At 42.5% G+C, this 17716-nt stretch overlaps 1 protein-coding gene across 1 annotated transcript; it reads left to right on the forward strand.

The window, feature by feature from the left end:
• Positions 1 to 6138: 6138 nt before the first annotated feature.
• LOC311000641 (uncharacterized protein) lies at positions 6139 to 17386 on the forward strand (the record flags this gene model as incomplete). Its single annotated transcript, XM_083991381.1, has 18 exons — positions 6139 to 7926; positions 8601 to 8733; positions 9157 to 9277; positions 9363 to 9467; positions 10199 to 10289; positions 10397 to 10555; positions 10804 to 10857; positions 11369 to 11427; positions 11660 to 11788; positions 11928 to 12024; positions 12113 to 12176; positions 12288 to 12424; positions 13636 to 13865; positions 14497 to 14562; positions 15039 to 15255; positions 15858 to 15956; positions 16128 to 16316; positions 17138 to 17386. The coding sequence occupies 18 exons, from the start codon at positions 6139 to 6141 to the stop codon at positions 17384 to 17386; spliced, it is 3987 nt and encodes a 1328-aa protein (XP_083847507.1).
• Between the last annotated feature and the right edge of the window lie 330 nt (positions 17387 to 17716).

A 17716-nucleotide genomic window follows, 5' to 3' on the forward strand; every position in this document is an offset into this window, starting at 1 on the left:
GCTGGAGGGCTCACAAACAAACACACTGCAGTACAGGCTTCACGGGGTTATTTTATATCCTACTAACTTTGGACAACTAATTAAGAAAGAGTATAACATGTAGCTGTAGTGAGCCCTGGAGGAATAGTTATATCTGTAAAGTATTTTCTGCAGGCTACAGTACAGTATATTGCATGCAGCAGTGAGACAATCAATGCCTTTGATGTGTCAATATTTGAAGCTGACCCTACTGGGGCTTGGGAAATAAAGATATTTACTGTATGACAGGAGAGTGTAGCTACAGAGGTCTGTGCTCAGCCTGAATCGCTAGTGTCTTTGGGCCAAAATGCCACCAGTCGTTTTCACAGAAGACATTTGGACATAGGAGTGATTTTAAATCATTGACGTTGGTCAGATTTCATTTGGCAGCTTCAAGGTTTCTGGGTGTTGTTGTGCTGCTGCTGCTGCTGCCTCACTGTCACACAGTCATAGCTCAGTGGGACACAGCAGACTCATCATCAGTGCTATGTTGAGTCAAGATGTGTGTGCATAAAGTCAGTGGAAATGGGAAAAAAACAAAAAAAACAATCCAGTCGACCACAACAACATGCCAGTTTCTAACCAGTGTAAATCCACTCTTGTATTGAAATATGTATTTTTTTAAAGCATGTTATCTTCATTTGAGGTTTATGATGTATGTATGGCCCCCAGTGGTAAATTTGGACTGTGGTCATTAATATGCCGCATGCATTTTAACCATAGGAGCAGTAACAACAACAGGGACAATCCCACTAGTTATGTGAAAAAATAATGTCAGTTAATGTTTGCAGACAAAATGTATGACAAAGACTAGATTTAACACAATGTCTGAATACTTCAGTGACCAGGGTTCCAGATGTACGAGTCCCTACTCTCCTATAATACCTAGATTATGCATATACCTCCTATAAAACATCCTGATTCATGATCCAATACTGCATTGTCGCCTCTTCTCTTATTTATGATGTTCAAAGTACCACGATGATTAATGGGATTTGATTAAAGGTCTTGTGATGATGGGGGGAGAAAAGAAGCCAAATCTGTGCATTGTCAGTATTAAAGCAGCTACGTGAGGCAGAACGGCACACACAAGCTGTGAACATTGGTTCTGTACTGTATATGGAGGCTTTGATCTAGTTATATTAAGACCAGTGTAAGATGCAGCTGCTGTGGCCTTGAAAGATTCCTGTTTATGAACAGCAACAAAGCAGCAACTTCCAACCCAAGTGATGAGAGGCAGCAGCAGCAGCAGAGACGTAGCCTGTCACCGCAGCACAGGGAGGAGGGGAGGGACAGTGGGGGGGGGGGGGGGGGGGGGGCACTTGATGAGGAGCAGGGACGTTTTAAGCAGCCGGCCCTGCCTAAAACCATAACTTATGTCCCATAAAGTAAGGAGAGGATAACAGAGAGAGCAGCAGTTGCAAGGGGAATGTGCCAGGACAGACTGAGGGAGGTAAGGATTGTTTATCAAATGATAAATAAGACATAATGGAAGGAGAATTACAACTGCAACTTGGGCCCTTGTTTTCCTCTCCTCATTCAACATCATCATCAAAGCTGTTACTTCTGCCGCATCAGGTCATTTACAATGTGCGAAATGTGCGAACGCACCTGTTGAAACTGTGGACGATGTGTGTTGATGTTTACGCTTGCCTTGCTGCATCTGTTTAAAATGGCACTTCATCACGCATGACTGTAATACTTGGGGGGTGATTGGGCAAGTTCTCACCATAAATGAAGTGTATGTGTGCATCAGTGCCAAGCCAGCTGTCTCAGAGAGGGTAGCGCTCTATTTTTTTTAAATGTTCCTTTTGAAAAATGTGGAGAAGTGAAATCACAAAAGCATTAAAAAAAAAAAAAGAACACCGGGGAATTGAATGCCACAGATTAATAATAAAAATGTTTCATCTTTATGTACAGCTTTAAAAGCCCAAGACAAAAGCTTTTAAAGAAATGCATATCTGAGGCCTTTGCATCTAAGCCTCTTTCCAAATTACATCACAGCTTAAGGAAGATTAATTTTATTTATTCTGTTTGGCTCTGGTAGGATATATCAAGCTTTATATACAGTATTAATCTGTGCAGGTTTGTATCATCATAATGTTATTAAAATAAAACGTGCAGTACACATATCTAGACACAAAGTGGCAGTGTCATTGTTTACGGACTTAAGGAGGCATCAACATTGAGCTATAAAAAAAAAAGCAAGTCATTGAGGGGACACATCAGACCTAGTCAGAGCACCAAATAAACTGACCATGCAGAACTGCTGCATTGTGCTTTGCTCATTTAAGCCGCTGACTTGTCTGCTCATCCCAGCCATGGGTGTGTGTGTGTGTGTGTGCGTGCCTGCATTTAAATGTTGCGGGGATTGAGTGCAATTCCCTCATGAAGCTGAGGAACTCAAAATATGGTTGACTGAACAGATAACCATATGGGGCATGACTGTCTGCCAAATGCAGCCTACATCACACACACACACACACACACACACACACACACACACACACACACACACACACACACACACACACACACACACACACACACACACACACACAGAGCTGATATCAGCTGTCTGACAGTGTCTCAGTATGAAAACAGCATCTGTCCTTTCCCCCTCATTTGACTCTTTAAATTAACACTGTTAATTTGGCAACCATTAATTCAAGTTAAAGCTAAAACACTAAACTGATACTGAATATACTGAACAAAAACATAAACATCCCACTTCTGTTTTTGCTCCCATTTTTCATGAACTAAAAGATCTAAAACGTTTTCCATTAAGGCCCATTTCTGTCAAATATTGTTCACAAATCTGTCTAAATCTGTGTTAGTGAGCACGAGATAATCCATCCACCTCACAGGCGGGGCATATCAAGATGCTGATTAGACAACATCAATATTGCACAGTTTTGCTTTAGGCTGGCCACAATAAAAGGCCACTCGAAAATGTGCAGTTTTACTGTATTTGGAGGGTACGGGGGGTCAGAAAACCAGTCAGTAGTACACACATCTCCTTCGCATAGAGTTGATCAGGTTGTTGATACGACAGCATATTCCAGTTCGTGCCAATATCCAGCAACTCTAAGAGGAGTGGACCAACACTCCATGCAACGGAGATGTGTTGCACTGCGTGAGGCAAATGGTGGTCACACCAGATACTGACCGGTTTTTCTCACCGTCACATTTCTTCATCATCATGATCTATATATTGCTGTGCAATATAATTCCTACCTGGAGCTCTGATTTACAAGTGCTTTTCATATTTAAATCCCGTCCCTTTTTAAATTGTGTAATATGTACATAGTCTGTGCTTTTCTCCTCTCCTGCTTAGATATATACCAGTATTTTGACTATGGGTTTAGACTTTTATTATTGTACTCTTATTTCCTTCACACTTTCATTTCAATTATTTCTACCTTGCAGAAAAAAACTGTTATTTGTAAATTTCCCCCGAGTGATGAAGTCAATCTTATTTTACTCTATCTCATCTTCAACATCTTCAACATGTGCAGACTTATTAGCGCTCCTTAAAAACATGACAAAGCTACGTGTGTGTGTGATGTGTGTGTGCGATGTGTGTGTGCAGCCACGGCTGTGTCTAAATTGAAAGCAAAATCCCAATGTGCACCTGAGGAGGGAGGAACAAAAACTTCTGTAGAAGTCAAGGTGACCTACTGCTGGTGAGAGAAATGGGATTTGGGGATTACCAGCTCACACACACACACACTCACACATTTTTTCTCCACCTGTACCTCTTAAATCATATGACTGCCACCCCTGAATCTTTCATATTTTCACTGTCTCAACCAATCCAGGTTAAATGTCTCTCTCCATTCTTTGTCTCTATCTCTGCCTCGCTCACCCTCTTGCAGCAGCTACCTCCCTAAATTTACTTTGCCACCCACCCTGACATCATTCTCACATTTTCCATCTCTACTTCAATTCAGTTTCCCTACTTCCCCTCCCTCTCTTGGTTAGCCTCATTCAGAAGTAGGCTTTTGTGATTGGCCAGTATTTATATCAACTAGGTCCCAGTGCCACCTGGGACAATGGTCTCCAGTCAGATCCAGGTCACAGCAGGCAGAACCATTCTTCGGCTCAGCACTGATCAGTCCAGTCCAGTCAAGTCCAGTCCAGTCCCGTCCATCTGCCATACAAGCAGCCTCACATACAGACATAGGTACTGCACCGACTCACCCACTGGCATCACACACACACGCACAGGTAGACACACACACACACACACATGAGCAGGTGCTGCATCACTGCTCTTGCTTGCCTCACACATACACAGGTAGATAGTGGGAGATCTGGCTGCCTGCACTAACCTGCAACATGCACACAGGTGAATATTCACACAAAGCTTACCTCTGACTCCAGGAGAGCCTCTGTCACTGAGATATCGCTTTTCACAGCAGATGGCAATGTTGGCAGTGATGCTGAAAGACAGTTAAAGGTAAGTGGATGTAGCAGCGACCTGCATGTTTGATAGTAGCCTATAGACAGTGTAAGGTAAACCGGTTATATGTACAGTTTATGGTGCTAAAATGTCAATTCCTGGCCACAATTAATGAATATATACATAGTAAATCTAGAGGCAGTATTTGTTGTGATCGATAGCATCCACTCATACTCGGAATTCACATGTAAAACAATGACACAACTGGACTGTAACAGGCTGAAATAACCAGTAATTAAAACATCAAGAGGCTTCCTCCTGTGGGCACAGGTGTAACAACAACTGGCCCTTCAAATGTAGGCTAACTCGTCCCAGTGTTGGTTGGTGCCGCTCACCGTCAGTGTTTCACATTAACTGGAGTAGTTTACACAGGATTACCTCGGGATAATCCAGTTACAGTATTTAGAGACATGAGTCGCCATCTGTCTGTATTTATCACAGCGAGGGAGCCGTCAGCACCGGCTGACTTCAAACATACAACAAGCTACGGTAAGAAAGACGAACCTGTCGGGACCAGAAATGCGACATTACAATGCTAACAAACAGTGTTGTTTACCTGTTGTCCATTTTTACGAAGTAGTTTACCGTTTGTTTAGAACTCGGACCTTTACCAGCCTTTAAACTGCGCGCGCACACTCCAGCTAGTTCGATGAGGTTTGTTGCCTTCACGTGCTGTCGTAAACTCCTGCGTCGCCTCTATTTGTGCAGGTTTTAGCAGCATTGGCCACAAAGTTATAGTGTACAAAAGTCGTTTTTCTTTTAGTAGTTTAGCTCTGGTGTGTACATGCTGTTATCTACGTGTATTACAGTGAAGAAAAGCTATCAAACTGTGGTTCATTTACCTTAATTAGCACAGCACGTTCAACAATAATACTCCAAAAGCATCTTTGTTTTTATGTTTGTTTGAAACACAAACTTGTTTATTAAAATAAGATAATTCAGAATGACTGTTACTTAATTTTAAAAGTATTGATTTTACTTTTTTTTTTTTATATTAGTACGGCTGTGCGTTCATCATTTCCCAAATTCCGATGCCATGTGAAAGCAGCACCCAGAGCACTTCATTACTGCTGTTGCAAACAAGATACCTGTGTACGGTAGTTCGGTTTACAAGACGTATTCAGGCAACGTTTGTAATTGTTGTGGAGCTGATCTACAACTTGTTCTGTGAGTATGGGCAGGAGTCTGCAAATTATTGGTTTAAATGACAGCGTTTATACCTCAAAGCAGTTTGTTGTTTGATCATTTGTCCTGGCTGTGTGTTTGGCTGTATTTGTAGCTACTATACCCAAGGTGAATGCAATTTCATCCCCCTAAAAGTGTAGTAATTCTATCTTTTCTCAAATTGTGGATTTCCAGGAGACTGTTTGGTGTGTTGACTGTGATTAGGCTAAATATCAGAGGCTGCCTGCAGACCATGAAGTTTACAGACCAAGAGCTGGCCTTTGTCACCTGCAGTCATCCAACAAATGAAGTAACCTCTTAAAACACCAGCCCTACTATCCAGCACATTTTTGCCTTATTGTTACCATCCCACTGTACCAGCAAGTCCTCAAACATTATCTACCTGCTCAACCCTTGCCTAGGTGCTTTCATTAGCTGTGAAAAGCTTCCTTCACTGTTTCCTTCTCACTCCAGAAAACCTCCACTGTCAAATGATGAGGACAGACAACAAAGGCCGAAGTGCCTCTCCACACAGGATAACCTATAAGTCTGATTTCCATGCCATTAAGTGTTCATTTGACGCTGGGACCAGTTTACAACAAGGGACCAAAGCTGCTGTTGCCGCCAACCAGCGTTCTGCTGTGCATCCAACCAGGCTGCCATCCAGCCGCTCAGATCCTATGATGTCCCACACCAGCAGCAGAGGCAGCACCAGCAGCAGAGGCAGCACCAGAGGCCGAGGCAGCACCAGCAGCAGAGGGAAGGTTCACAGCACAAGGGGGACCAAGATCAGAGAGAATATCTTCCTCCAAATGGACAGCCAGCAGCTGAAACAAGATGGTGGTCCAACGGCAACTTCTGGTGCCACACCCATTGTTTCTCCCCAGAATCCGAGCCTGCAGCCCCAGACTTCACCTTTCTCTGGATCCGGACGTGCAGTTGTGTGTTCCTCGTCTGTTCTCAATACGGTGGCCTCCATTTCTACTTCTGAATCCTCTCTGCAAGATAAACCTTCTAGGTCAGAAGAGATAAGGGATATTGACAGAGCTGCTATGGCTCAGAAGTTCTCTGTAACCCGCAGGTTGTTTGAAACCAAGATGATGGAGGTTGGGGGAGGTTCAAAACATGTGGCTGGCAAGGGGGTGTCAGATGAGAAAGAAGAAGGAGATGATGGGAGAGGGGGAGAGAACCAGGAGGAAAGAGAGGAGGAGGCAAGTAGGAAAGGAGAGCATACAGAGGAGGATGGTTTAGATGAAGACAAATCCACAAACCCACCTCTCATAAATATTTCCTCGCCAAAGCTTGCACCAGTGTCACTGACGAGGCACCCTAAGTCTCCTGTAGCTGATGGTCAAACCACAGGAACACAGGCAGAGGGAGGAGGAGGCGACGGTGCTAATGCCGACCTCAGCTTGACCCCCGAGGAGTCGGTGAGAGCAGAACTCGTTGATGTAAAGACAGAGTCATCAGAAAGTGATGAGAATGAGGAGGAAAAGTCTATCAATAAAAATGCAGTGGCCAGTGTAGAGGCCCTAGTGGATGATGTTTTTGAATCAAGCATGGAAACAACACCAGGAACCTGTAAGATGGAAAACAGAGTGGAGCTGAGAGAAGGTGAAGGTAGCAAGAGGCGGTTATCCAACAGCATACCATGTAAAGGAGAGACTGAAGATGTCGGGGAAAGTGGAAGAGACAAGTATCAGCAGGTGAATGAACAATGGGAGGGTGAAAGGGAGGAGCAGAACAGAAAGTTTGCAGCACCGTCTGAAAAGAAATCAACAGAAAAAGGGGACGACGGGGAGAAAAAGACAGATGCCGGAGTGGAAGAAAGTGCTGGGAGGAAAGAGAGGGTCATGATGCAAGAGGAGGAAGTTGTCAAGGAGGTAGAGGGAAATAGGAAAGGTGAACGTGGCGAGGAAGAATGTAGAGAACGTCAAGAGGAGGAGAAAACTAAGAAAGAAGAGAAAAAGGAGCACGTTGAGCGCGTGGTGCCCAGAGGAGGTGGTGATGGACAAGGTGACATGGGAGGAGGCGAAGAGGACCAGACAGGATCTGCAGTAATCTGTGGGATTGAGAACAAGGCTTTTGTATGTGAGCAGGAATCCCAGCGTCATCATGAACATTCAGCATCACCAAACCAGGACCGTGAAACGTCACTGCAAGTAGAAAATCAGCTTTTACTCCAATATGAGGAAATTCCTGGTGTCCCTGACCAGGGTGATGAGGATGCATCAGAAGCGGCGAAGAGAAAGGTCAGATTCTCCTCTGCACCCATCAAGGTAAGGAAGTCTTTACGAAAGAACACATACAATCTGGCTTTCAGCGTTCTTTATTCACTCTATTGACAGCTGCTGGGTCACTTGTCTCTAAAGCTGGGCACAGAGGGAAGCTTCTCGTTTTAGTTTTATGGGACTGTCACTCTTAGCTGTGGCTTAAATCCATATAAGAGAAGTTTTAGCCCAAAGCCATTTTTCTTATTCACAGAGGGAGGAGAAAAGACAAGATCCCACATGCTTAACTCTGTCAGCGCTCGGCTCAGAGCTGCCTTCATATAAATGTACAGAAAACATTCCTGTGGATGCATATGACAGCAGTGGGGCTTAGGTCATGACTAATTACTGAAGTATAGTGGTCAGTGCAGTAATTGATATGAGTTGTGTGTGTGTGTGTACACGGATTTTTCTCCAATCCTGTAATCGTTTGTACAGTTTGCTCAAGCCTTTTCACTCTGATTCTCACACACTCTCTGACAGATTTGCCAATACAAACAGTGTCTTGTTGTGTCAATAGTAGCAGATGGTTCTCCTCGCAGTCTGCTCTGTGACGAACACGTGTTTGAGCCATCAATGCATAACACAGATTTTCACCAGGCCTGCATTTGACATCAGTGTCGATGAAAGCAGAGGCCTTTCCACTCATTTGTTATGTATATTGATGGCCTGCTGTCTGTCAGGTGTACAACACCTACTCTAACGCAGAGTACGACAGACACAATGAGGATATTGACCCGGTGTCCGCCTCGGCCGAGTATGAGCTGGAGAAGAGAGTGGACAGGATGGACGTCTTTCCAGTGGAGATAGAAAAGGGTTTGTGTTTCCCTCTGTTTGCCTTCACTTTCTTTTCTGGTGCCAGTTTGAATCTGAGGGTCCACACCTGAAACCAGGCAGAAAATAAATCATGTAACTGGTTATAGCTACTGTCACACAATGATGCTTTTATTTCTACCTCCCTATGCAAAAAGATCATTTAAATCAATTATGTCAGTACAGGTGTTTCCATGTTCATTGTTAGCCTTTAAACCAAAAACAAACAATGTAGTTGTTGTCTAAAAATAATATTAGGCTCGTATGTAATAGATAAAAAAAACAAAAAACAGAATTACCAGATATTTTTAACTTTATTTTGCGTGCCAAGTTTCTTCTGTGAGGTGTGTTCAAACAGATCTTTTGGTTTTTATGTTGCAGCAGCTGTTACTTTGAGGATTAATTCCTGTTATGTTTTCCCACTAGGAGAAGAAGGTCTGGGTATCAGCATCATAGGAATGGGTGTGGGGGCTGACCAGGGACTGGAGAAACTGGGGATCTTTGTCAAGACAGTAACTGAAGGAGGAGCAACACAGAAGGACGGAAGGTGCATTTTTTTTTAGCATCAGTTTTCATTATTCGGGATTCAGCTTGACTCCAAAAGTGACATTCACTGTTTGTGTCTGTGTCAGGATTCAGGTGAATGACCAGATAGTGGAGGTGGATGGGTTGAGTTTGGTTGGAGTCTCCCAGCTGTATGCAGCCACAGTCCTCAAGAATACATCAGGCCTTGTAAAGTAAGTGGCCAAGTTACAGTTTAATACATAGTATTGTGTGTTTCAACATCCTTATGTGTGAAGTAGACAGATTCTTGTACTGTTTTCTTATTTCTCACTCTCTGAATTGCCTCTACGTGGGAGAGAAACTGAGTACAGTACATGGTCTTGCTCATTAGATATTACGAAGATATCAGAATTCATTTTTGTTATGTCGCTTTAAAGATATCGCTTTAAAAAGCACTTTTCAGCTGCAAAGCCATGCTCTAACAGAATTTAATTTATTTTAAGATTAAACAGTGATAGCAGGATAAATATAATTTGTCTCTCCCAGATATAGTTTCTTAAAGGACCACACCAGAGGACCTGCTTGTTCAGCCACACATAAAAATGTACCTTACAGCCAGCCAACCAGATACCATATGGTTTATACTGTCTGCCAATTAAGATTTAACACTTGGATATCAGTCAACAGAACCAGAAATGATCCCGTGCACATTTTTTTCATGACATTTTAATAAACAGTTTCTTCTGAAACAATTAAGTAACAATTTGGAAACACAGCAGAAAAAACACAGGTGGAAGTACCAAAACGATGGTTCTTTTTAGTCGCTGTCTTCACAGTGTCATAACTTTATTAATGTTATTAGTAACACCTGTGCTTAAACTGCCTTGTCCTTCAATCTGCACAGCTGTGATACGGGCTGTGATGATTCCTCACAGCTGTAACCGATTTGTCTCTTTGTCTGCAGGTTTTTGATTGGCCGTGAGAAGGAGGGGGTGGAGAGCGAGGTGGCACGTTTGATCAATGAGAGTCTGGAAATGGATAAAACATCCAGAAAGGTGTGTGTTGTCAGCAGGCAGAGTGAAGCTTTCCGACTTGTTGTTGGCAATCGCTGCATGGTTTTGTTGCGTTCTTCACCGTCGTGTGCTTGTGTTTACATATGAAGCGGGAAAGCACAAGCAGAGATGAAGATGACGATGATGACGGCAGTGTTTCAGAGAAGGGCTCAGTGGCTGAAGAGGAAGAAGAGGAGGAAGATGAGGAAGAGGATATATCCGTTCTTTCTAGTCTGGACAGTTACCAGCTATGCCTCAAACACCAGCAGGTAATTTACGTTGATAATTAAAATCCATTCAAAGACGACATTAAACTTCTATATACAATAAGAGACTTTTAAAAATGAAACGTGTAGCAATTAAAATTACATTAAATTTATATTCTAAAACAATATAGTGGTCAGTATTGTCCTCATGGTGTAAATTTAGTAGAAAACGTGTGTTTTTTTTTTTACAAAGATAAATATACCTAAACTCTTCACTTCATTTCCTTTCTATCTTCTCTTTTCCTCTGCAGCTTCAGTCAAAACTACGAAGCAGAACAACCCAACTTCACTACGCTAGAGAAAAGGTAGGTCACTCAGCTGAGATTGAGATCTCTCTTTCTCTCACACACACACACACACACACACACACAACCAATAACTGTACTCACTTTAATACTCTACCTTTTGCATCCATATTTGGAACAGTCTGACCCATTTAACTGTGTGTGAGATGGCTCGGTGTGGAGTTATTAGGACACAGGCCGTGTTCCAACACTTCTCCACGTCAGCCCAGCTTTTTCTTTTTCTGCCTTTGCCTTGAAGTAATCACCACTGTGACATAACTGGGTTGGCAAAAGCCTTTCAGTCGAAAATCTGGCTTTCTTCTACCCAACAGCGTTAGATCAGTGAATGCACTATTTGTTGTTTCAACACCCTTGAAGTAAGCTTGGAGAAATACACTGATTTCTTTACTCTAAAAATAGTTTGATATGTGTGATGTAACAACAAAAGAGGCCTTGCTTTCCTTTGTGCACATGATATAAATTGAATACATGCATACATAAAAACATGGGCAATATTTTTGCTGTTTTCCAGTTAAAGGCGTGGAAGCAGAGAGCAGAGGATGGAGAGGAGAAAGCTGAGAAACTAGAGAAGTACGACATTACAGAGTCTGTTTTCAACTCTATTTATGACTATTTTTCCACAGTGTTTATCAAGTGTGTTCTGCAGTGGTTAATGTGATGGATTTGAAAGCCCATACATATCTAGAGTTAAAGACTACTGTAGGTGGGAGCTAAAATCCTACAGAAAGATAATCATGCTGAGGATCATTTATGGAAAGTGATTTTTCAAAACGTGTTAACAGACCCTCCTTCTATTTATCAGGTATTGGCAGGAGGCCCAGACACTGTGCAGGGTTGTGAACCAGCGACTGGCTGATGCCCAGAGCCAATCAGAGAGCTTGGAGATCAAATACAGCAAGGCCAAGAGACTGGTCAGAGAATACCAGAGCAGGTATTTATGAAGACTGCCAATGCTGTTATTTCTGACAATGAATAATAATACTCCTCCATTATAAGAAGTGTAGTAAAATTATATTTGAGTCTTTCCCCCAGTAGATTTGGACATAAAGGTTATAAATGGTGTGTTTCAGGGAAGAAGAGGGGGAGAACAGGGAGGTGGATTTGCGGAGAGAAATGGAGGAGAGAGATGAGCTGCACAGAGACACTGTTGAAAGGCTGCAAATCCAGGTGAGAGGAGTCTTCTGAGCCCTGTATGGATTTACTTTACTGAGCCTACCATCTCTCTGTAGTCATTGTTTCACATCATTTGTCTCAGATTGCACAGCTAGAGGGGAAAGAGCCAGCAGCTGAAAGGAAGAACCACTCTGTGGACTCTTCAGGTAAACGTATGTACTGTAGCCGTGTCGGTCTCAGTAGTGTCACTCCAGTGAGGAACAATGATGTACAGTAACATGCCTCTTAACCAAGCAAAATGGACCCGTTTGTCTCAGGTCCAGACTGGTATCTTCCAGTTCCTGACACAGGACGTTTAGACTCGAGTGCTCACATAGCCAGAGCTCAGCTGGCCCAGAAATCCAAGCGCCATCCGCCCTCGCGAGACAAACTCCGAGAGAGCTTTAGAAAACAGGTAAGAGACAGAGCTGAGAATTTCCTACGCCAAATTTTCAGATTGAAGCAGTGAAACTTAAAGGGATAGTTCAACATTTTTGAAAATTGGCCCATCGCCATGATCCCCCTAGTAATAGCAGTAGGTTCGTTACCTTTAATTTAGGGATGTCCCGATCCGATCACGTGATCGGAAATCGGGGCCGATCACGTGGTTTCAGACTCGATCGGAATCGGACGTTACATCCCGATCAGGAATCGGATATATTACATATCTACATGTCAGGGTTTTCCTATCTGTCTAAAGCGAAGACGGGCCGCAAGGGGGGGCGTATTATTGTGAGATTGTGATATTGTTACATCCCTAGTAGAGCACAAAGAACAGAAAAATAGTGGGATGATACAGTTGATCTACATTAAAAACTTTACTGCATTGCCAAAGTATCGGATCGGGACTCGGTATCGGCAGATACTCAAAATCAAATGACTCGGACTCGGACTCGGGGGGCAAAAAAATGTGATCGGGACATCCCTACTTTAATTGTTGGTCCAAGCTGCTTTTAGATCGGGGGAGAAGAATACCGAGCGGCGCAGCTACACTACGGAGGCTAATGGAATTTCTTGGTTTTGCTCATCAAACTCAGCAAATACACAACCAAAAAACTCAAAAACGCTGTGGTGGACAAGTTGTGACCTGCACATTCACCACGCTATGAGATAATAGCGGAAAGTTGCGAGATGGAGTTGTTTTAGAGGCAAAGTCGGACTTTACACTCTAGACGGCTGCTCGGCGGAGTGATTTCAAAAGCGCCTGTTTACTGCAGATACGTCCGTATACTACGGCACTGGCTGAGGTGCGCACACTGTGTCCCTCCGACCAGTGGTTCACTGAAGAAAGTAGTTCCGAGTATTTGCTTCACTTCTCTTAACTTTCCGCTATTATCTCATAGCGTGGTGAATGTGCAGGTCACAACTTGTCCACCACAGCGTTTTTGAGTTTTTTGGTTGTGTATTTGCTGAGTTTGATGAGCAAAACCAAGAAATTCCATTAGCCTCCGTAGTGTAGCTGCGCCGCTCGGTATTCTTCTCCCCCGATCTAAAAGCAGCTTGGACCAACAATTAAAGGTAACGAACCTACTGCTATTACTAGGGGGATCATGGCGATGGGCCAATTTTCAAAAATGTTGAACTATCCCTTTAAACTCGCCATGTCCTGATGATGTGGTCTCTTAGGAGGATGAAGTCCAGACACAACAGCAGAGCCAACAACTGTCGGCCCTCACGGTGGCACAAAGGAGCAGCAGAAGTGACATGTCCAGCACGTCCTCCTACTCTACCCTCAGTCCTTTCCCTCCCTCCAGCTCCGTGTCCACCCCTCCCATCTACATCACTGACACTGTCACACCCGCACCATGCAAATCCTCAGCTTCCAGGAAGTCCAAAAGGAAATTTCCAGACTTCAGGTATACTGTAGGGTCTCTTTCTTCTGCCCAAGACTTTGGATTATAAATGTAAAATATTCCCCAGTTTAAAACCCATTGTAATTGATGGATTCCCTCTCAGGCTAAACAAAGTCCTGCACTGCAAAAACTCAAAATCTTACCAAGAATATTTGTCTTATTTCTAGTCAAAATGTAATTTCTAGTCAAAACAAATCTAATTCTACTTAAAATAAGACTCATCACATTAAAAGTAGCTTGTTTTTAGACACTTTTTACTTCTTTCAAGCAGATTTTCACTTGAAATAAGTAGAAAAATCTGACAGTGGATCAAGTTTTTCTCTTATTACAAGCACAAAAAACTTCACTGGTAGATTTTTCTACTTATTTCAAGTGAAAATTAGTTTGAAACAAGTGAAAATGATCTAAAAACAAGTTAATTTTTAGGTGATGAGTCTTATTTTAAGTGGAAAGAGTTTAGTTTAGACTATAAATGAGACATTTTGACAAGAAATAAGACAAATATTCTTGGAAAGATGTAGAGTTTTTGCAGTGTGCTGTTGATTTGCCAACACGACACAGATCAGCAATCTTGCTTTTTTTCCTGATATTTGACTATGACAAATTATTGACCGTAGCCTTTTTCTTTTTTTAGTGGCCTTCGCAAATCTCTGAGCAAAAGGAGAAGTGGAAAACACAACAGAAGGTCCATGAGCAACAGGTGTGAACAACACTTAAAAACACTGAAATAAACTAAGCTAAATGGGTGTCTACTGTGTGCAAAAACAAGCATTAATGCTCAATTTCCTGACCTATCTGATCGGACTGTAAATAAAAGTGATTATTCAAATTATTCTATCCATGTCTGCTGCATACTGTCCTCCTTCCAGTATTGAAGCTCCTTATAGCACCTGTTTTTATACACATTTTATGTTTATACAGAAATCCTGAGGAAATGCCAGACATTTTAAAAGCAGAAACATCTCAAGTTTTTGTTTTTGTTTTTTTAATTTGGTGGCACAGATTGGAATACATTTTGTTTCTTCATCATCCATAATACAAATGTTTTCCTTCCCTCTCAACTTGGGAAAAGTAGTATAGAATAAAAGTTTGAGTGCAGCAGAGTCTCTGAGAATTTTGAACTCATTTGGGTTTATTTTCCTATTATGTTAAACTGCAGTGATTGTTTTCTACCAGGGCGTCGTACGGTGACCTGGTGGACGAGCCTGCTGGAGTTTCTCCATCAGGTTCAGTCACCTCGATGCCCTCGTGCCTGCCTTTCCCCTGGTTTGGAGAGAGAGGGAGGGAGAAAGAAGGGGCACAGAAGGAAAAGGGGGAGAGGGGCAGGGAGAGGCTGCGGTCCGTGTCCAGCAGCAGTTTGCCATACCTGACCACCACAGGCAGGAGAGACCAGGTAAGAGCTGAATGTGAAGCCTCCCACCTCCCCACTCTCACCCCTTCTTTCATCTTATCTTATTGAGATTCATGTCTACACTGCAAAAACTCAAAATCTTACCAAGAATATTTGTCTTATTTCTAGTCAAAATGTCATTTCTAGTCAAAACAAATCTCATTATACTTAAAATAAGACTCATTACATAAAAAGTAGCTTGTTTTAGACACTTTTTACTTCTTTCAAGCTTATTTTCATTTGAAATAAGTAGAAAAATCTGACAGTGGAGCAAGTTTTTCTTCCTTATTACAAGCACAAAAAACTTGCTTTCACTGGCAGATTTTTCTACTTATTTCAAGTGAAAATTAGTTTGAAACAAGTGAAAATGATCTAAAAATAAGTTAATTTTTAGGTGATGATTCTTGTTTTAAGTGAAAAGAGTTTAGTTTTGACTAGAAATGAGACATTTTGACAAGAAATAAGACAAATATTCTTGAAAAGATTTTGAGTTTTTGCAGTGTACATAAAGACAGAAATCCTTTTTTAAAATAAACACATGCATGAGTGAGCGTGCACTGGTGTGGAGTGTGCAGGCAGCCCAGGTTTGTTTCTCTTGGTTGCAGAGTGCTAGCTCTCCAGTGGGCAGCTCCAGCATGGTGGCTCACGCCTCTGATCACTCTCTATCGGGACACTCTCACACTGTGACCTTTTCCTCCTCTGAGGTGAGTCTGTCCCTTCCCTCCTTTTCTTTCCTCTTTCCTTTCTTCTTTTCCCGTAGAGCACGTTTGCCTTAGTTTTTTTCCTCCCAAGCTACTCTCTCTTTAATTACCTCTGCCTCTGATTTCTCTCTCTTCTATGTCTTCTCCTGCCACCGTCCCTGGTGTCCTGTCAAGACGTTGGACGATGACCCAGTTCCCACCAATAACAACAATCAGTGGAAAAGTCGACCCGTCATTGAGTGGGACAACCAGCAGGTCTGTCTGTGGTTAGTCGCCATGAACATGGATCAATACACGTCCGAGTTCGCTGCCAGAGGGGTTGATGGGACACAGATGCTCAACATGGACAGTGAAAAACTCAAGGTAAGCACTTCTGATCCTGCTGATGGAAGTATTTCATCCCACATATACGTACCAATTCTGTATTATTTGTGTTTTGTTAAAGCAGAAGTAAGTGATATATTTGTGTTAATATAAGTCTTAAATAGTTGTATCTTCCGACAGCAATCACTTACATAGAGTGTTTGGTCTGAAACACGGGTCTGTCAGTCACTCTGCTCTGCTCTGAGTCGAGGAGAAAACATTTATCGTATCCTACAGTTTTTATCCAATGAGGAGAGAGAACGGCATGCAGGGCTGTGTGTGCAGCCAAGGAACGCCGTGAATGTGGCGACGTAGGGACGAGGACTGTTATGGTGCGTTCAAGGAAACTCGTATTTTTCCGACCGTGAAGTGGTACCAGTTTGATCTGGTACGATTTCACGGGTCGGAAGTTACGAGTGGCCGTTATAGTGACTTTCACCGGTAAAACAGGTCGGAAAAACACGAGTGGGTTGCCTGGAACGCTACAAAGTCGTAAGTTGTGACTTGAAGCTGTAATTTATGATTTCAAAAGCCTGCCTGGAACGCAGCATTAGCGAAAACGACCGGATCACTCACTTCTGCTTTAAATTATAAAGGAGGAATTTATTCTAAAATGCACATTTTAAACAATTTAACTACTATCACTTCAAAAGCGCAGTTAAACTTTTTCTAATCTAAACTACACTGCTCCTCTTTTAATAAGGCTTAAACTCTTTTGATTTACCAAATACAATTAATTAGCTGCAGTAAAAATGTAAAGTATTATGTCATTAACATGAATATGTCAACTTCTGTTTACACAAATTGCTTTTGTTCATCAGGCTCTGGGTGTGTGCAGTCAGAGTGACCGCTCTGTCCTCAAGAAGAAGCTGAAGGAGATGAAGAAAAGGGAGGAGAAAGAGCAGAAGAAAGGAGAGAACAGGCTGAAAGAAGAAAAGGAGAGAGAAAAGAACACAGTTTTGGACAGAGACAATGAAGGAAAAGAGAGGGTGAGGATGACAACGGAGGAGAAGTCGGTGAAAGATATCAGGAGCAGCAGCAAAACTGTGAGAACAGAGTCTCTCCTATAAAGACAGAGGTGACGTCGGTCGGATACACCACCAGCACGACGGTGTGTTTGCAGTCTCACACACACAGAAATCACCTGAACCTTTTTCTATTTAGCCAATAGAAACAGGTAGATCTGCTGCACACATCCCGTTCCTCACATGCAGAGAGTTGCGATGAAGGACACACAACACTGGTTGGTTTTAACGGATAGATCTTCAGACTTTGACTCCAGCACCAAAGTTCACACTCGATCAGCAATCATGTATCTCTGTATATGCCAGTTGTAAAGTGTATGGGTTTCCCTGTTTTACTTTTCTTTCATGAACTTTAAATTATCCTCAGAATGATTT

The sequence above is a fragment of the Trachurus trachurus genome (genome assembly GCF_905171665.1).
Source record: "Trachurus trachurus genome assembly, chromosome: 17".
NCBI classification, from domain to species: Eukaryota; Metazoa; Chordata; class Actinopteri; order Carangiformes; family Carangidae; genus Trachurus; species Trachurus trachurus.